Source organism: Podarcis liolepis (genome assembly GCF_965112155.1).
Source record: "Podarcis liolepis genome assembly, chromosome: 2".
Lineage (NCBI taxonomy): Eukaryota > Metazoa > Chordata > Lepidosauria > Squamata > Lacertidae > Podarcis > Podarcis liolepis.
In genome coordinates, this window is record NC_139555.1 from 117,425,121 (window position 1) to 117,445,409 (window position 20,289).

Below are 20,289 nucleotides of genomic sequence, written 5' to 3' on the forward strand. Positions count from 1 at the left end.
CGCATCCTGATACCTGAGTGTGGGACAGGTAAGCCATTCCAGAAACAATAGCAAACCCAGATCAAGACAAAAGGGTGTGATTAACTGGGCTGGGAAACAGGGACATGTAAATATCTCTTTTGCATCACTTGAGTGTATGGTGGAGGTCAGTTGAAGCCCTGATGCTCAGGTTTCTATCGCCAGACCCTCCCAATTTGTGATGTAATTTGTAATGTATCCATGATGTAATTTTAGGGGTGTTGTGGGTATCTCTGTAAAACTGATCAAAGTGGGAGCCATCCTTTGCTCTGGCCTTCCTTCCTGGTGGTGGGTGGAAGTCCTGTTGCAATAGCTTTTTAAAAATAAAGATCAGGGCTCCTGGCTGCTGTTTTGCTCCTATATTCCTGGCTGGTGTCTTTGTTTGGTAATCCAGGTGAGCCCAAGGATTTTCCTATAACAAGACCCTTGAACTTGCTCCTTAAAATGCAATCTGAACAAAACTGGTGAAGCAGTGACGACAATATATTCTTGCAAGAGCTGGGAGCCAAAGCAAGCACAGTCCAGCTGGGGCAAAGAATGAGCTTATATTCCCTATGCACACGTTCCCTCCCTCTTATCTCCATTGGTTGGGTGCTACAAGGTTTTCCTTCCCCCAATTATCCAATAACAGACAAGAGGCTGAGCGTGGAAACAAACTCCTTCCTCCTCAGAGTTGCCTCCACTTCCGGCTTCACCAGCAGAGATCATCTCCGGGCTTGCAAAGGAGGGAGGGAAGGGAGGAGGCGGGAAGGGGGGCTGCATGAGGCGGAGGAGGGGGCTTCTTCCTAATCAAGCCTCCTAATTAAGCGCCCTCACTCCCTGCCTCCCACGCGGGGGCTCCCATTCCCGCCCCCGCTGCCCAGGATTTCGGGTGAGTGCAAAGCCAATGGCGGGGAAGGAGGGAAGGGGCTTTGCGAGGGGGTCCAGGATGAGAAGCCCCCGGATGGGGAGAAGAGAAGGGAGGAAAGGGAGCTGTTTCCTTAAAGGGGGCCTTGAAGGGGAGGGGGGGGAGAAGCTTCCTCCTGCAGGGATCTGGTGGAAAGGGAGTTGCAGGGAAGGAGGCGGGAAAGGGGAGAGGGGTGGGCATTGCTGGCCAGGATCGCCTTAATAATAGTATTAATTTTAATTTTAATATTTATACCCCAGCCTCTGTGTCCGGCTTCCTTCCTTCCTTCCTTAGGCACCAAGTGAAAGCATTGCTCTTCTCCCAGGGGTTTGGCTCATTAAACAATCTATGGACTTCACAACTGCATTGGGGGGGGGGAGAGGGTTGTCGTTTTTATTTCCTACTCTGCTAGGCATCTCTGTGTTTTTCTATTGTAAGCTGCCCTGTGATCTTTGGAGGAAGGGCAGTATAGAATTGGAAAGAATAGCAGTAAAAATAGGTTTTAAAGAAGTGCCCTCTTTAAGAAATCACGTGGTGTAAACGTGTATGTTGTCCTCTAGGTTCAAACACACACAGAACACCCACAGTATGAGCAAGCAGTGCTCCAAAGTGCTTCTCTTGTGAACTTGCCATGTAAGTTGTTTACTCCTGGCCAAAGGTCCTGTTTCCCAAAAGGACTGGAGGGGGGGGGTCTCCTCACCGCTTTTAATCCCCCCACTCCCACTGCATGGAAGGCGGAGGACGTGTTCATTCACAATCCCAGTGTTTACCATGTGTGTATCTGAAGTGAACCAGGCGCAGCCCAGGCTCCTTCCCCTCTCACTGGGCTGCAGAGGAGGAAAGGGATGGGTTTGAAGGCTCTTCCTGCCTCTCTCCCCTGAGGAACAAGAGCAAAGGGTGTTTGCAGGGCAGGAGGACAGAGGAGGGGGCAGGGAGGGCAAAGGGAGCAGTGGGCGGATCCCCCGCCTCTCCCAGGGGGTCCAGATGCAAGCAAGGGGCTTCCTTCTTCTCCATGCAAGGGCCACCCATGTATTCAGAGCAGTCCTTTGCAGATTAACTCTTAAGTTCTATGGGGTCTACTCTCAGGCCACTAATATGCATACCCTGCCAGCCTTATGAAGGAAGGCGGGACAGGCAGGTGAAAGGAATTGCCAAAAGTGTTGGGAAATGGGTGGAGGCTCTTGGGAAATGGGTGCCCAATTGGGGCTTCTCCAGGGGCAGCAGAATGTCTTGGGCAGGGGAATCCCTGCAGGGGCTCTCAGACTCCCTTGGCTTCTTCTTCCCTCCCTCCCAGGAAGCTGCAACTTGCTCTGTCTTCTGGGCTCCTCGGGAAGCTGAACCTGCAAACCTAGCTGAGACTGAACCTGCAACCCTGGCCAGGATGGAAGGAGGGAGATGGACGGGTGACCTGGTCAGGCTGTCTCCCGCATCCCTCCCCACAACCTCTGAGCATTCCCTCCCAGGACCCTTGGAGAAATCTGGTGAGTTCCAGGGGAGAGGAGATGGGGACAGGGATAGATGGATGGTGGAGGGAGAAAGAGAAAAAGATGGAGAGGAGACAAATGGAAGGAAGTTCCTGACAGGAAGAAGGAACGGGTGAGGCCTTCTCCGAAGCAGCTCTTTGTTTCTTGAATCCTTTTCCTAAAGTAGTGGGGGCAGATTTTCTTCCTCCAGGCTTTGAAATCTTAGGTGTTATTTCCACGGCAGGAATAATAGATGATAATGATGTTGCACACCAATCCTGAAAAATGGGTGAAGGGGAATGGAAATGCTTCCCATAATTATTTATAATTAATGTATTTAAATTGTTTCTATTACTCTTATTTTTTATAGACAGGGTCAGAATGATACATTCCACCAGCATCAAAACACAATAAATGCATGCACCTCCCCAGTTTGGTGGGCTTAAGGGACAAAAGACCCGTTATCATGATACACAATTCCTGTGGCTGGAGGCTCTACACTTAGGATTGGGCATATAAAGTCCAAGAGTGTCTGGTATTATAAGCTAGTTGTGTAAATTTTAGAGACTGGGGTTGTTTGTGAGAGGGAGGGAGTGGGATAATAATTTATAGCGCTCCTGTGTAATGGCTTGGTTCTCCCGCACAGACGCGAGACAATTCCAGTAGTAATTATCTCAGGTTTATTGCTCAAACTCATAAATCACTGTGGAGCTCAGTCTTCGGCCTGTTCATCCCAGCTTGCAGTTGCCGAGTCCTCCAGCAAAGAAGGCCCCACTTTCACTTTCTTTCCCCCTCTTCTCGCACATTCTCACGAGCCTACGATTTTTTGGACAGGCTATTTCGGGGGCTCTGTGTCAGAGCTCAAACTGGAGATAACAGTCTGCCCCCCCCCCAGCACACCCTCTTCCTGCTCTTTGTTCTTTCCTCCTGCTGCAGCTTGGCTGCTCCTCCCCTGCTTCACATTCCAACCGAATCCCGTCTCTTGTGTTCTCAGGCTCTGTCAGCGGAGGCACGAGAGGCTTGAGATTCACAGAGCTGACACCCTGTAATTTTGTCCGTCCCTAAGCTTCCATGGAGATACTGTGGTACAACCTTGGTGCAAATTTCAAAATAAGTACACAAAACCAACAAAGAGACTCAGAGGTTTATAGTGGCACCAGCTTTCCTGGTCAAGAGTCCACTTTGTCAGACTGCACCCCACAAAAGCTTAAGCCATAATACATTTATCAGCTTTTAAGGGCTGCAAAAGATGAATAAACAGAAGCGTAGTTCATCTATGGAATCTATCCTTGAGGAGACAGTGACGGCCAGCAACATGGATAGCTTGAAGAAAAGGATAAGACTGACGTCTCTGCTCTGCCCTCGTGGTCTAGGCAATAATGCTTCTTAATACTAGTTTCTGGAAAGCACAGGAAGGCAGAGAAGACTCTTGTGCTCCAGTCCTGCTTGCCGGTTTCCCACAGGCATCTGGTTGGCCTCTGTGAGAAGAGGATGCTGGACTAGGTGGGCCTTTGCCTGATCCAGCAGGCTCTTCTTAGGTTCCAATATAGTGCAATATTTTTACAGTTACATGTAGCACTTAAGTTTTATTTATTTCTCAAGGGAAATACTGTTACTTGAGCCTGAGATCATTTCTTCACTTCAGAAAGAAAAAAATAGATGTGTCTAATAAGCCAATTCCACCATAGATCTGTATTATAAAACGATGGTGCTTTATTAGGTTTGAATGGAGTGATCATGTGTTGCTCTTGCCACTATCTTATCAGCTTATGTAAAATTTGGAACCTAGAGAGGATATTGGAGAATGAAGGTGTTACAATGAGAGAAGGTACAGATTGGGATTGACATGTGTTCAGTTCCCTTTTTGTCTTTCTTGAAAGTCTAACAGGATTCTCTTTCCTCCCAGACTCCCAAACAGGTGAGGAAGATGAAAGTCAGAATTCTATGAAGCCACATGTGAATTTATGGGGGGAAACAAAGAAATTGAGGATACAACAAAAAAGTCACAAAGGAGAGAAACCGTTTGAATGTACAGCATGTGGAAAGAGCTTCAGTGAAAGTGGAAAACTTAGAATACACCAACGAACTCACACAGGGGAGAAACCATTTGAATGTATTGAATGTGGAAAGAGCTTCACTCGAAATGATACACTTAGAATACACCAACAAACTCATACAGGGGAGAAACCATTTATATGTGTTGAATGTGGAAAGAGCTTCAGTACAAGTGGGAAACTTAGAATACACCAACGAACTCACACAGGGGAGAAACCATTTAAATGCATTGAATGTGGAAAGAGCTTCAGTACAAGTGGGAAACTTAGAATACACCAACGAACTCACACAGGGGAGAAACCATTTGAATGTATTGAATGTGGAAAGAGCTTCACTCAAAATGATACACTTAGAATACACCAACGAACTCACACAGGGGAGAAACCATTTAAATGCATTGAATGTGAAAAGAGCTTCAATGAAAGTCAAACACTTAGAGTACACCAACGAACTCACACAGGGGAGAAACCATTTAAATGCGTTGAATGTGGAAAGAGCTTCAGTAAAAGTGGGAAACTTAGAATACACCAACGAACTCACACAGGGGAGAAACCATTTGAATGTATTGAATGTGGAAAGAGCTTCACTCGAAATGATACACTTAGACTACACCAACAAACTCATACAGGGGAGAAACCATTTATATGTGTTGAATGTGGAAAGAGCTTCAGTACAAGTGGGAAACTTAGAATACACCAACGAACTCACACAGGGGAGAAACCATTTAAATGCATTGAATGTGAAAAGAGCTTCAATGAAAGTCAAACACTTAGAGTACACCAACGAACTCACACAGGGGAGAAACCATTTAAATGTGTTGAATGTGGAAAGAGCTTCAGTACAAGTGGGAAACTTAGAATACACCAACGAACTCACACAGGGGAGAAACCATTTGAATGCATTGAATGTGGAAAGAGCTTCAGCACAACTGGGCAACTTAGAATACACCAACGAACTCACACAGGGGAGAAACCATTTGAATGCATTGAATGTGGAAAGAGCTTCAGCACAACTGGGAAACTTAGAATACACCAACAAACTCACACAGGGGAGAAACCATTTAAATGCATTGAATGTGAAAAAAGCTTCAATGAAAGTCAAACACTTAGAGTACACCAACGAACTCACACAGGGGAGAAACCATTTAGATGCATTGAATGTGGAAAGAGCTTCACTCGAAATGATACACTTAGAATACACCAACAAACTCACACGGGGGAGAAACCATTTAGATGTATTGAATGTGGAAAGAGCTTCACTCGAAATGATACACTTAGAATACACCAACAAACTCATACAGGGGAGAAACCATTTATATGTGTTGAATGTGGAAAGAGCTTCAGTACAAGTGGGAAACTTAGAATACACCAACAAACTCACACAGGGGAAAAACCATTTAAATGTATTGAATGTGGAAAGAGCTTCAGTACAAGTGGGAAACTTAGAATACACCAACAAACTCACACAGGGGAAAAACCATTTAAATGTATTGAATGTGGAAAGAGCTTCAGTGATAGTGGATCACTTAGAAGACACCAACAAACTCACACGGGAGAAACCATTTAGATGTATTGAATGTGGAAAGAGTTTTAGCATAAGTGGAGCACTTAGAATACACCAACGAACTCACACAGGGGAAAAACCATTTAAATGTATTGAATGTGGAAAGAGCTTCAGTGATAGTGGATCACTTAGAAGACACCAACGAACTCACACAGGGGAGAAACCATTAAAATGTATGGAATGTGAAAAAAGCTTCAGTACCACTGGGGAACTTAGAATACATCAGCAAACTCACACAGGGGAGAAACCGTTTCAATGTATGGAATGTGGAAAGAGCTTCAGTACAAGTGGATCACTTAGAATACACCAACAAACTCATACAGGGGAGAAACCATTAAAATGTATTGAATGTGGAAAGAGCTTCAGTACAAGTGGATCACTTAGAATACACCAACGAACTCATACAGGGGAGAAACCATTAATATGTATTGAATGTGGAAAGAGCTACAGTCACTATGGAGCATTTAGAAGACATCAACGAACTCACACAGGGGAAAAATCACAGATACTTTAATAAACCGTATAGGTGTTCTTTACCTTTCCTTCTATGCTTCCTTGCAATACTGATAAAATCAAACCACCCCAATGCTTTCAGCCCCAGAAGAGGAGCTCCCCTTGGTGTCAAGGGAGGGGTCCAAGGGAGCATCTGAAGCCCTGCCATTCCTTCTGGCCCCTTCCCCTCCTCTCTCTGCCATCCCAGAGCCACTCTTGACTCCACAGCAGGAGACTGGATTTGTCTGTGATGGTGAGATGTCCTGGCTGGTTGAAGGACCACTTCCTGTTTCCTGGAGCTCCATCCTGCCTTCTCATGCAAGTTGGAGTCATAAAGCAGGTGAAGGCTGAGCACACCTAAGGGTGGCGCAGCGGGTGGGTGGGATTCTGCTTAACCTTTTCTCTGCTCCTTTTCTGGATCCAAATCCCCACATGAAAAGGGGCAGTGTGAGGGCGCAATCAGTGTTATGGAGCTGCACTGAAAATCATTGCTTTGTGACCGTAAGAGGCCCTTCTCAAAAAAACAAGCATCAAGAGAATTTAAGCTATAGAATTTAAACTCCAAATATTTAGCCGAATTTTAAATTTTTGTTGGGGGGTACCCATGCTTCGAGTTCAGTAAGGGTCTAATCATCTCATATTTCTGCTGCTTTGATATTCACAAGTCCCATCTTCCCATCTCGTTGTTATCATTTTTCTTCTTAATAGCATCCAAGTTGTTTCCACAGGCGAGTTGAAGCAAGCATTATTTATTTTTCTGTGTGAACTTTTGTAATGCTCTCCCATAATTCTTCTCACGCTGATCCAAAAGTCCTGTTCAAGCGGCTGGCGCCATTTTCGTCAGTTCCAATGAAATACAGTATAAGCGTCTGCTCCTTAATTTTCCCAGACCAGTTGCACCATAAATCAGTCTTTCCAGGGGAGTTTTTGTCCATTCAGATATACAATCCAAACATGATAGCAAAACAGTGGCTCGCCTCCCGCTTTGACTGTAAATCTCGCAACAAAGTCTGTCTCATAATGGTGGATCCCAATAATAACTGCGCCACAGGAAAGCCTTTCGTTCTTTCCAAGTCTTCCACAAAACAAAGCCTTTAGTTAATATTTTTATTTCCACACAGTTTATTTCCAATCTCACTTGCTATCAATCATGTGACGGTTCTTCTAGGGGAGGGGTTGTCAGGTAAATCATATTGAAAAAGAGAGTCCCCCCCCTTTCCGTTCCATTTCAACATACTGACATAGCTGTAATTCTTTGATGTAATCTTCTGTTCATTCCATCCCATCACTCTTGTCTTCTCAGTGGTAGATTTAATTAGCAGATGATACACCCTTTACTTCGCTCGAAACATGTGCATTTACTTCCTCCAATTATTTTATCTTAAGCAATGCAGCTAGTTTCGCTCTTGGAAGAAGCTTCCAGGAGATCCAGAACTCACTTGAGGACTTTCCGTCCGGTGCCCCCACCCCCTACTTCTTTTGAACTTGGGGGTGATTTATGGGCAACCACGGGCGAGGCAGCATCTTCCCATCCCTTGGGAAGAAAACGGGAGGCTGATATACTCCCATAATCAGCCTCTAAATTACCTCGTGTGAGCCGGAGAGATGGTATTGTCGGCCATCTTCCAAGGCGCCCTGAGCGGCACCTGTGGCCAGCATGACAAAGCCATTTCTTGCGAACCAGAGCAGCGCACAGAAACGTCATTTACCTTCCCACCGGAGCGGTACCTATTTATCTACTTGCACTTTGACGTGCTTTCGAACTGCTAGGTTGGCAGGAGCAGGGACCGAGCCACGGGAGCTCACCCCGTCGCGGGGATTCAAACCGCTGACCTGATCGGCAAGTCCTATTCTCTGTGGTTTAACCCACAGCGCCACCCGCGTCCCTTACCTAAAGTTAGAATCAATTAATTGTAAGTTGGCCGGGAACCCGAGGGTCATCTAGTCCAACTCCCTGCAATGCAGGAATTTCAACTAAAACATCCAAGACAGATGACCATCAACACTTTAAAAAAATCTTTATTATTATGACAGATGGCCATCCAACCTCTGCTTATAAACCTCCCAGGAAGGAAAGTCCATCACTTCCCGAAAGACACTGTTGCACTGTCAAAACAGCTCTAACCGTCAGAAAGTTCTTCCTGATGTTTTGTCAGAATACAGTGGTACCTCGCAAGACGAAATTAATTCGTTCTGCGAATTTTTTGTCTTGCGAAGCACGGATTCCCATAGAAATGGATTGAAAATCAATTAATGCGTTCCTATGGTCAAAAAAAGTTTAAAAATCACCAAAGTGTACAGAACTGTACATACATTTTCTAATTACAGATAGGTAGCCGTGTTGGTCTGCCATAGTCAAAACAAAAAAAATTCCTTCCAGTAGCACCTTAAAGACCAACTAAGTTAGTTCTTGGTATGAGCTTTTGTGTGCATGCACACTTCTTCAGATACAAGAAGTATCTGAAGAAGTGTGCATGCACACGAAAGCTCATACCAAGAACTAACTTCGTTGGTCTTTAAGGTGCTACTGGAAGGAATTTTATACATTTTCTAAGACTCTGGGGGACAACTCGAAGAAGGTTCCTCTTCCACTCTTTGCTTCTTGCTGAAGAACTTGTCCATGGTCTGCTGCTTCATCCGCCTTTTCAGCACCTCCCTGAAAGGCGACATGACCCTCGTATCAAAAGTGTTCACAAGGTCATGTGTCAGGTCCTTGTCAGGGTGGTGCCACTGTGCAAAAGCCTGCACATCTTTCCACTTCTGGCAAATGTCCCTTGGTTCTTCTCCTTCTTCCTCTCACCGGCCTCTGCAGCAGCAGTCTTCTTGGGCCCCATGGCAGCCCAGTTCCTACCTTCACAAACCCCAAAAAATAATAATCAGTGCTTCACATCCAAAAAATTCAATAGCACCAAACCTCCTAGAAAACACCCCAATCCAAAAACCCCCCAAAAAGTTTTAAAAGTTTAACTTACCAAATGGCTGCAAAAGAAGTTTTGGAAAACCTCAAAAAAGGCTACCACACCAGTCGCAACTGCACCTCTTCAAGCAATGCACCCTGGGTATTAACGGTTTTAAGAAAAAGGAAACAAACTTGCAAGACGTTTTCGTCTTGCGAAGCAAGCCCATAGGGAAATTCGTCTTGCAAAGCAACTCAAAAAACGAAAAACTCTTTCGTCTTGCGAGTTTTTCGTCTTACGAGGCATTCGTCTTGCGAGGTACCACTGTATCTTTCCTGTAATTTGAATACATTGGTTCAGGTCTTACACTGCAGAGCAGGAGATCTACGATGGTAGTCATTGCTACTTTTCCTCGACAAAAAAGGCTCCTCTACCCTTTCTATACCTATTTACTCAGAAAGCAGTCCAGCAGTTTTACTCCAAGGCAAGTGAGTATGGGACTGCAACCTTCAGATTTCATTCTGGTAGCAGAGCAAGGCTGGAAGATTCAGTCAATGCTGAAGGCTTTTCAGGAAATGTTTAGGAAAGGAGAAACGTTTAGGAAAGGAGAGGCCCAAGGCTATTTGGTAGTGATTGCAGCCCTGCCATGAAACAGCACACAGGTAGCAGCCCAGAGGAAAAAGAAAGAGATGGGGATACGATCCTATTACAGTGGTACCTCGGGTTAAGTACTTAATTCGTTCTGTTCTTAACCTGAAGCACCACTTTAGCTAATGGGGCCTCCTGCTGCCGCTGCATGATTTCTGTTCTCATCCTGAAGCAAAGTTCTCAACCCGAGGTACTATTTATGGGTTAGTGGAGTCTGTAACCTGAAGTGTATGTAACCTGAAGCATATGTAACCCGAGGTACCACCGTATTCAGATGTTCACAACAGCAGTAGCAGCAGAATCTACCCCTTCTGAAGCTGTGTTATTGGGGTGGGAGGGGCATTGCTGGAAACTATATATATTAACCAATAAAACTCTTCAAATCTCTCCAGAAAGGTTCAAATGATGCTCATTCCACTTCCACCAAACACATCCTTCAGATCTCTCACCCCCTGGAAATGTTAACTTTTACTGCCATGCAGGTAATCTTGGGGAGATGAAAGGGCTCTACCCAAATCCCGAGCAGCGTCCCTGAGACGGTTGGATGGCACCTTGTAATAATAATAATAATTTATTTATACCTCACCCATCTGGCTGGGTTTCCCCAGCCACTCTGGGCAACTTCCAACAGAACACTAAAATACAATAACCTATTAAACATTAAAAGCTTCCCTAAACAGGGCTGCCTTCAGATGTCTTCTAAAAGTTTGGTAGTTGTTCTTCTCTTTGACATCTGGTGGGAGGGTGTTCCACAGGGGGGGGCTACTACCAAGAAGGCCCTCTGCCTGGTTCCCTGTAACTTGACTTCTTGCAGCGAGGGAACTGCCAGAAGGCCCTCGGCACTGGACCTTAGTGTCCGGGCTGAACAATGGAGGTGGAGACGCTCCTTCAGGTATACTGGACCGAGGCCATTTAGGGCTTTAAAGGTCAGCACCAACACTTTGAATTGTGCTCGGAAACATGTCTTTCTGGCAACTCCTGCAGCCAAGCTGCTGCCAAACATCTTGCTTTCCTTTGGACCACATCAGTGAGGCTGAGATGGGAGACCTTGTTGTCTGGGCAGCTCAGGACCTCCAGACACACTACCCCATGGAGGTCACTATTGCAGCAGTTTTAACTTCACCCCCAGAGGCACACTCCATTGTCTCTTGAGACAGGCAGGTGCCAACATGGCATCCATGCACATCTGCTATGGCTGAAGACAGGATGAATGGGTTAGGGAGAGATGGATTCTGATCCTCCCCCCCCCCCATTGTGGACAGGATGAAAGGTGACAGAGAGTGCAAGAGACTTAATCTGCTCTGCGAGGTTTACTTCCATGTCAGTATAAACCCTGCTGGATTAGGTTTAAGGTTGGAGAGACCAGCATCCTGTTTTCACAGTTGCCAACTGGCTACATCTGGAAAGCAGGATGTCAGCGCAGCAGGACTCCCCACATGTGATTCCCAGGAATTGGTGTTTGGGAGCATATACTGTATGGCCTCTGACCGTGGACGGAGAACACAGGCGTTGATAGGTACAGACTTATCCTCCATGAATTTGTCGAATCTTCTTTTAAAGCCATCCACGTTTGCCAGCCATCCTTCCATCTTACAATCATAGAATCAGAATCATACAGTCCGAAGGGACCCCGAGGGTCATCCAGTCCAGCCCCCTGCAATGCAATATTGTGGGAGCAAATAGAAGTTATTTCCTTCCTCTGAAGGCAGCCCTGTTTAGGGAAGTTTTTAATATTTGATCTTTTGTGTTTTTAATATCCTGTGAGAAGCCACCCAGAGTAGCTGGGGAGGCTCGGCCAAATGGGTGGGGTATAAGTAATAAACTATTACTATTATTATTATTATTAATCTCTCCAGACTCTTCCAACATTCGGCTTCAATGGATGAACCCACTGGGCTCTAGTATTACGAGAAGGAAAGAAAGAAGTTCTCTCTGCCTTTTTTTGCCAGGGAATGGTGATGTATAGAAACTAACAGAAGCCTTCTGGTACATTCTGATGTTTAAAAGTTATCCGGTCTTTTAGAAGGCGGAGACAGCACATATTTTGTTTTGTGCACTGACTTGTGTTATCTCTGTCCAAGGCCGTTCACTCCCGGGATAATCAATTGTCCGCCAGGAATATTTTCTCTCTCATTCTTTCACTCTACTGTTCTGTTCATTTTACATTTTTGCATTTGTGTGGTGTATTTTTACGCAGAAACTGGATTCTGATCTGCACAAGCCAAGATTTGCCGTGCCAGGGATCTGGTACTGAACAGTAAAAAACCAGTAAACTTGTACTTGCATGTGATAGATGTATTGATTAAAAAGCTTTGACTGCAAGCTATCCACCTAGAGCAGTGATGGCCCTTCAGCTGTTTTGGGACTACAACTCCCCTCACTAACAGGACCAGGGTCAGGGATGATGGGAACTGTAGTCCCAAAATAGCTGGAGGGCCAAGTTTGGCTATCACTGACCCAGAGGTATGTTCCTCCACCCCACCAAACCTTCATGGTTCAATATTCAGCACAGCATCCTTAAAAGAAGGCGGTGATCAGCAATATGCCAGAACCCATTACAAACATTTCCACAATGAACTGCTTTCCTCTACTCACTCAAAAACAACAACAACCAACCACTCCCAACTTTATTTTGTGTGACAGGTGTTTCTGAGCAGCTCTTCAGAGTCCCTGAGTTTGGATAGAATTCTAACACTGGAAAAAATCAGTAAGGGAGAAAAACCCTGTAAATGGAAAAACAGGCAAGAAGGACTCAGGATCAGGCCAGCCGCTTCTGCACTGGGATTTCCAACATCAGGAGGCTGTTCTCTTCAGCGTGTGAGTTTGCTGGGTACCACTTTCTGTCAAATATTTTGTACATGGCACCCACAGATTAAGATGCAGCTGGTGAGCTGAAAGCTATTATGTGAAATTCAGTGTTCAGACATCACATGTTTGGCTTCACTCACATTTTGGCTCTTCACCCCTCAAGCCCCACCCCCACCCCTGAAACAACAACAACAAACTCTCAAAAACTTCTTTTCCAGCATCCAATGGTTTCTTGGTTTTCCCCACCTAGTTATGTTGGCCTTACTCTTCCTTTCCCTTCGCTCTTATCAAAGTACAATTAGTGACAGTTTCCCCGACTGATCAGAAACCATTCCATGACATCACAGCAGCTCTGACCTATCAGCCATTTCTAAGGTCACATTCACACCACCCATTTAAAACGCTCTTACACTGCTTCCTCCAAGGAATCCTGGGAACTGCGGCTTGTTATGGGGTGCTGAGAGTGGTCAGGACACAGCTAACAACTCCCAGCACCGAGCGTCAGTTCCCAGCACCCTTAACAAACTACAGTTCCCAGGATTCTTTGAGGGAAGCCGCGGCTGTTCACGCGGTGTAAGGCCACTTTTAACTTGATGGTGTGGCCGTGTGTGAAATGGCCGAGGGACGCAAAAAGCTACTTTAGGCCCAGAAAGGAAAGCCAACGCAGAGGTTTCTCCAAATGTCCAGACGCGCTACAAATTCTCTCTCATGTGGACCTTCTTATGTTTCGTAAGAGCTGGCCTCTCCCTGAAGCTCCTCTCGCAGATCAAGCATTTGTAGGGTTTTTCTCCTGTGTGGATTCTGAGGTGCGCCATGAGCAATGCCGTGCGGGTGAAGCTTTTCCCGCAAACAGAGCAGGTGTACGGCTTCTCCCCAGTGTGGACCCGCCGGTGCACAATGAGGTTGGAGTGTTGGCTGAAGCCTTTCCCGCAGTCGGAGCAGGTGTACGGCTTCTCTCCGGTGTGGGACCTCACGTGGTCGGTGAGAGCGGAGCTCCGGTGGAAGCTCTTCCCGCACTCCAAGCACTTGTAAGGTTTCTCGCCCAGATGGATCTTCTCGTGCTGGTGGAGCCCTGAGCTCCAAATGAAGCTTTTGTCGCAGTACGAGCATGAATACGCTTTCTCGCCTGTGTGGATCCTCTGGTGACCCAGCAGGCAAGAGCCCTGCGTGAAACTTTTCCCACAGTCCAGGCACTTGTACGGTTTCTCGCCGGTGTGGATTCTCAGGTGCCTGTTAAGGTGGGAAATCTGATGGAACCGTTTCCCGCACTCGGAGCATTTGTGAGGCTTCAGGCCAGGGGCCGCGTCTTCGCGCTCAGCCACGTCCGAACTGGCACCAAAGTCCCTCCCGCAGTCTCGCAACGGATCCTCTTGCCTCGGGATTTCCTGGGGCAAAACGGCCGAGGCTTCCCTCTCAGGCAAGTTATCTGCTGGAAGATCTGCATCAATAAAAAGAAAAGAAAACAGAGTCAAATGAAAACATGGGCAGGGTTCGAAATATGAGCAGCAGATTGAAAACAGTGGTAAGTGGAATATGAGGAATGGCTGATGAAGATGATGGACTATGCCAAAATGGCAAAATTGACTGGGAAAAACAGAAACCAGGAAGAGAAGAATTTTAAGAAGGAATGGGGAAAAAATATAATGTACTTAAGAGAACACTGTAAACAACTAAAAGCTTTGGCAGGGTTTGAGCAATGCTTGTAATGTACGAGAAACCATGGAAAAAATGATTGCTGCTTTTTTTTTTTTTAACAAATTAGAGCACATAAGATAAGCAGTTGGGGAAAAAAGATTGATAATGGCAACCACGGAAGGGCAGAGGGATGTCAAAAGATTCAGGGAATCCTAAATGAAGAGGTGAATGATTTGTTAGAATTTAAATTTGATATGTAAAACTTAATAAAAGTATATTTACGGGACCGCCTCTCCTGGTATGCCCCATGGAGGACCTTAAGGTCCATGAATAACCATAGTTTAGAGGTCCCGGGCCCTAAGGAAGTCAGACTATCCTCCACCAGGGCCAGGGCCTTCTCAGTGATGGCTCCAACCTGGTGGAATGGCTCTGTCCCATGAGACCAGAGCCCTACAGGATTTAACCTCCTTCTGCCTGACCTTTAATTTGAATTCAGCCTGAACTTTTATTTCCCTTCTCTTCCCTCCCCCTCCCCTTTTATGAAGATTACCCGCTCTGAGACCCCACAGCTAATTCTCCTCTGGCCTCCTTGCTGGCTCAAGTAGGACTAACCCTGGTGACTAATGTTTATTGGATGGATTTCCCCCAAACTGATTTTTGACCTTTGAATTTTATTGTTATTCATGCTTTTATATTGTATTTTATGCTGCTTCTATGTTGTATTACAATTAAGTGTTTTAAATTTGTTGTTAGCAGCCCTGAGCCCTGAGCGAGGTATAAATAAAACAAAGAAATAAATGAAAGCAAGAAAAAAAGAAAACAGCAATAAGTGGAAGAGATGATAATTGTATTAGATTAAAGTATGTCATACAAAGCAGTAGGTATAAGACAGGAATAGAACCATCATGGGAGTAAAGGTGGGAAGTCAAAATTTTAGAAAAATTGTACACTGAAATAGAAGTAAATATGGAAATCAATAAAAAAATACGTCTTAAAAAAAATAGAAGAAAAGAAAAAGTTGTGTTTTAGCCAGATAGAGCAACAGGGGCAGGCCACACACCCTGTTTCAGGCCAACGCTGTTGTGGCGATAAGAGTTTGTGCTGGCTCAGGTGAGCAGTGGGAGCTGCTGCTTCTCTCTCTCTCTCTTCTTCCTCACATCGCTTACATTTTATTCCTTTTTGCCGTCATAGCAGCCGCAGGAACAGCAGCAGCTAGTGCTTCTCACCCCCTGCCTCCTGGCCTGGCTCTGAGAAAGGGTCAAGGCGTGTGGGTCTTCCTTCAGAGCAAGGCATTCTGGGAAAGGTGGCAGCAGCGAGAGCCACTCAGGCGCCACAAACGCTTACCCTGCGAAGAAGCATCTCTGCCGCTCTCCTGCTCGTCCGTTTTGAAGGTGCCTCTCGCTTTGGAAGAATACAGGTCCACCTCCGCCAGAAGCCCAGACACCTGGAACAACACAAAGGGCATAACCAGGGCAGAATATGGCAGTACCTCATTTTACGCTCAAATGACTTGTGTGAATCCAACAGTACACGGCTGAAGGCTGAAACTGTGCAACTCAAGGGGACTGGGTGCGAAGAGAGATTTTAAGCTTGGTTCTCAGGTAAGGCCTGCTTGGCACATTGGCTCTGGGATTGCTGGGGATGCTCTCGCACGATCTTGCAGGAAGTCGAGTTGTCCTGCGAGAACTTGCAAGAGCACCTCCAGCATTCCCAGAGCTAGTATGTTGAGAGGGCCTTGCCTGGCATCAAGGTTGGACCTGGTGCAAAAAGAGCTTTTCAGCTCTCAGTCTTGCTTGCTGGGCAACACCTGTCCTATTAGGACTGCAGTGGCTTTGAGAGCGTTGAGGGTGCTCTCTGTCTCCCTCACTACACCAGCTGCATCTAGAAATATTTTCTATATTTTCATGTATACACATAGCTCTTGGAACTGAACGCCTGAGAAAGATAAGGTATCGCCATAATCACAAATGGATAACAGCAATGCATTATACATGGGGTCAACTGTAGTACTGTGTCCAGTTCTGGGCACCACAGTTCAAGAAGGACACTGACAAACTGGAACGTGTCCAGAGGAGGGCAACCAAAATGGTCAAAGGTCTGGAAACGATGCCTTATGAGGAACGGCTAAGGGAGCTGGGCATGTTTAGCCTGGAGAAGAGGAGGTTAAGGGGTGATATGATAGCCATGTTCAAATATATAAAAGGATGTCACATAGAGGAGGGAGAAAGGTTGTTTTCTGCTGCTCCAGAGAAGCGGACACGGAGCAATGGATCCAAACTACAAGAAAGAAGATTCCACCTAAACATTAGGAAGAACTTCCTGACAGTAAGAGCTGTTTGACAGTGGAATTTGCTGCCAAGGAGTGTGGTGGAGTCTCCTACTTTGGAGGTCTTTAAGCAGAGGCTTGACAACCATATGTCAGGAGTGCTCTGATGGTGTTTCCTGCTTGGCAGGGGGTTGGACTCGATGGCCCTTGTGGTCTCTTCCAACTCTATGATTCTATGATTCTAACCTTCAGCTGGTCTGAAATAGGCCAGGAAGATTCGTAACTGGGCTTGGCAAATACAATCCCCCCTTGGTATGCTAGTTTCAGCTGTTTGTGGACCAGGACAGCTTGGCCTCAGGAATCCTCTCCCTCCCTCTCTCTCTATCGATTTATAAACAATACATCCAATCTGCTTACAACACCAAAACACAAAACTATTACAAACAGCCCACCACCAATACCAAACAAGACAAAATATCTTGAAAAGAAAACGATAAAAGTAAATTTCTTCTCCGCCTGATGACTTCCGACCTCCTCTGCCTGGTTCTTTTAGTTCCTTGTTAACTGCATCTGTTTTTCAATAAGCTTAAACAATATTACATGTTGTTTATATTCCTTTTAACCTGAGTTATTACAAGAGTTAATCAAAGCATATTAAAGATTTGATGTGGGGACAATGTTCTTTTAGATATAGTCTGTAGATGTTCCATTCTTTTTTAAACTTTTGGGTCGATCGGTCCCTGACCTTTTTTGTCATTTTCATGAATTCTATGTACAGTGGTGCCCCGCAAGATGAATGCCTTGCAAGACGGAAAACTCGCTAGACGAAAGGGTTTTCCGTTTTTGAGCTGCTTCGCAAGGCGAATTTCCCTATGGGCTTGCTTCGCAAGACGAAAACGTCTTGCAAGTTTGTTTCCTTTTTCTTAACACCATTAATACAGTTGCGACTTGACTTCGAGGAGCAACTCATAGAACGCAGTGTACATAGTAGCCTTTTTGAGGTTTTTAAAGACTTTGGTGATTTTTGAAGCTTTTCCAAAACTTCTTTTGCAGCCATTTGGTAAGTTAAGCTTTTAAAACTTTTTTGGGGGGGTTGGATTTTGGGTTGGGGTGTTTGGAATTCAAGGACTTGGTGTTGGGAAGGGGTTTGCAAGAATCTGGAAGCTTGTGGTTTTTTTCCTGCATTTTTAAGATTTTCTGTGACCATTGGGCCACACTGATGTTTTTTTTAAAAAAATCTGGATTTGAATTTCTGTGTGCTGGGTGGCTGGGGGAACAGTTGGGGAGGGGTTTGCAAGAATCTGGAAGCTTGTGTTTTTTCTTTATGCATTTTTATGATTTTCTGTGACCATTGGGCCACTCTGCTGTTTTTTTAAAAAAATTCTGGGTTTGAATTTTGAAATGCTCTTTACAGTATGTGTGACTTTAAAGAGCACTTAATAAACTCTTGTTGTACCAAATTTGGCTTTGTTTGGACTTTTTTTGACCATAGGAACGCATTAATTGATTTTCAATGCATTCCTATGGGAAACCGTGCTTCGCAAGACGAAAAATTCGCTAGATGAAAAAATTTGCGGAACGAATTAATTTCGTCTTGCGAGGCACCACTGTACTCAAACAGTTTAACCGGCCACTCCTCTTTAGTTGGCAAATACAACCCCTCCCCTTAGTTTGCTAGTTTCAGCTGTTTGTGGACTAGGATAGCTTGACCTCAGGAATCCACACTCTCTCAATATCCACATGGCTGGATTGGTTAAAACTGTGGCACCTGTGCCCACAAGAGGTAATAACTCGGGTTAAAGTAGCTTCGGGTTTAGCGTTTTCGAGTTGTGCACCGCAACGACCCAGAAGTAATGGAACGCGTTACTTCCAGGTTTTGCCGCTCGCGCATGCGCAGGCGCTCAAAAATGACATCACGCGCATGCGCAGCAAATCGCAACCCACGCACGCGCAGACGCGGGTTGTGTTCACTTCAGGATGCGAACAGGGCTCCAGAATGGATCACGTTCGCATCCAGAGGTACCACTGTACTAGCCACCAACCTGGAGCCACAACACTTCCCAGAGCTACAGAACTCCTTGCCACAAGGGCTGTTTAGGTTTAGAGCACACTTGAAGCACACTTCCTCCTCAAAGGATCATGGGAACTGTTGCTTGAAGCTCTGTGAGTGGCAAATAATTCCCAGCACAAACTACAGTTCCCATGATTCTTGATGTGCTGTGAATGTGTGTACACGGCAAAGGAAGATCCTTTGGCAAGGTATTTAGCAACTGGCAAAGAGCGGTTAGCAGGAGAAAATGATCCGATTCCTTCGCCACTGATTATACCCAACTCTGCCTCCATCCACCACCATTTATTTCTGAGATCTATCCCAGAAATCTCCAGGCCCATCAACTGAGGCCTGGGAGTAGAAGATTTGAAAAATCCTAGTCTAGGTAACAGACAATTTAGGTTTGGAGCAGAAGGAAAGTCCAGGCAGGGAAAATGAGAAGAAGAGGGGAAGCTGGGGGGATGGAGAGGCAGAGCAGAGGGGAAAGGCTGATCCATACCACTTTCTCCATATGTTGCAAAGGCAACAGCGCCCCAAAACCCTTCTCTCCTGCTCCAAGAGACTGGGAGGCTTCACCGCCTGCCCCCAGGGGCTCCTCTTCCTGCCTCAGCAGGAAGTCCTCTGCCAGGGCCACCGCTTGGGCACAGGTCTCCGGGTCGCGATCCTTCACCCAGCTCTGCACTTCCGGCGGCAGGACGGCCAGGAACTGCTCCAGGATCAGCAGCTCCAGGATCTGCTCCTTGGTGCGCCTCTCGGGCTTCAGCCACTGGTAGCACAGGAACCAGAGGCGGCTGCAGACCTCACGGGGGCCCTCAGCCTCCCGGTAGCCAAAGTGCCGGAACTGCCGGCGGCACTTCTCTGTGTCGGCGGCCTCTTCATCCAGGGACGCCTTCTCCTTGACTTTCCCGCAGGCTGCCTCACCGTTTGCTAGCGGTCCACCCCCCGCCCCCTGAACGTCTCTGCCGGGGCCAGGCCACGGCTGGGCCCCCCGCTCTCCTCCGGGTCGGCCGCCAGCTTGATCTGACCCCTGGAAAGGAGAGGGTGAAGCCTCGGCATGGCCCCAGGGGGAGGGCGCGCCCCCCCAGATTGTGTGAAAGGGCCGCGGCTCCCTTGGGAAGTGCTGCCACCGAGGCTCCCACTGCTGTGCCAAACCTTCGTCGGCTTCCTCTTTGATGTGCGGGGATGTCATTCTTTGGGGAAGTTCGGTTGGGATGCTGGGAGACGTTTCACTCTTTCCCTCCAATTCTTCCTCTGGTTTGGGGCTCAAGAGTCCACATTGCAACATTTCCTCCCCTGGCTGTAGCCCGCCTTGGAACCGGGGAAGCAGATCTCCCAGAATCCCTTGCTCGGCAGCCATTTTTCTCGGGCCAAGGCTTTACTCCAATTCGCCTCTCTCACACACACAAACAAGAAGCTTTTGGGAGAGTTTCTTCTTTCTAAGTTTACTTGGCTTCTTGTCCCAGGCTAGCCCCAGCAGCAGAATCCACAAGGGTCTCTGAAAAACATAA

General features: G+C 46.3%; 2 protein-coding genes and 1 long non-coding RNA gene across 7 annotated transcripts in view; 1 reads left to right on the top strand and 2 right to left on the bottom strand.

Annotated features, from left to right (window-relative positions):
- The first annotated feature begins 751 nt into the window (after positions 1 to 751).
- On the top strand, positions 752 to 6,521 carry LOC310701441 (uncharacterized protein). 3 transcript variants are annotated; one of them, XM_083492274.1, is made up of 4 exons: positions 752 to 889; positions 1,465 to 1,537; positions 2,199 to 2,385; positions 4,274 to 6,521. In XM_083492274.1, the coding sequence occupies exons 3-4, from the start codon at positions 2,286 to 2,288 to the stop codon at positions 5,986 to 5,988; spliced, it is 1,815 nt and encodes a 604-aa protein (XP_083348400.1). In that variant the 5' UTR covers positions 752 to 889; positions 1,465 to 1,537; positions 2,199 to 2,285; the 3' UTR covers positions 5,989 to 6,521. The 3 variants fall into 3 exon arrangements, with proteins under 3 accessions (XP_083348400.1, XP_083348401.1, XP_083348399.1); XM_083492275.1 differs by lacking the exon at positions 1,465 to 1,537 and having other exon boundaries at positions 752 to 893; positions 2,239 to 2,385; XM_083492273.1 differs by lacking the exon at positions 1,465 to 1,537.
- A 6,115-nt stretch (positions 6,522 to 12,636) lies between these two features.
- Positions 12,637 to 20,289, bottom strand: part of LOC310701490 (uncharacterized protein) — a 56,504-nt gene continuing 48,851 nt past the window's right edge. For all 3 annotated transcript variants that reach the window (XM_083492454.1, XM_083492453.1, XM_083492455.1), the window contains 3 exons: positions 19,281 to 20,276; positions 15,810 to 15,909; positions 12,637 to 14,268 (listed from right to left, as the gene is read on the bottom strand). In XM_083492454.1, coding sequence (XP_083348580.1) covers positions 13,523 to 14,268; positions 15,810 to 15,909; positions 19,281 to 20,138 — 1,704 coding nt within the window. In that variant the 5' untranslated portion in view covers positions 20,139 to 20,276 and the 3' untranslated portion in view covers positions 12,637 to 13,522. The remainder of the gene's footprint in view (positions 14,269 to 15,809; positions 15,910 to 19,280; positions 20,277 to 20,289) is intronic.
- On the bottom strand, positions 16,956 to 18,940 carry LOC310702180. The gene is made up of 3 exons (XR_014523329.1): positions 18,763 to 18,940; positions 18,337 to 18,521; positions 16,956 to 17,499 (listed from the first exon to the last, which is right to left on the bottom strand). It is a non-coding gene; the product is annotated as an uncharacterized lncRNA (long non-coding RNA).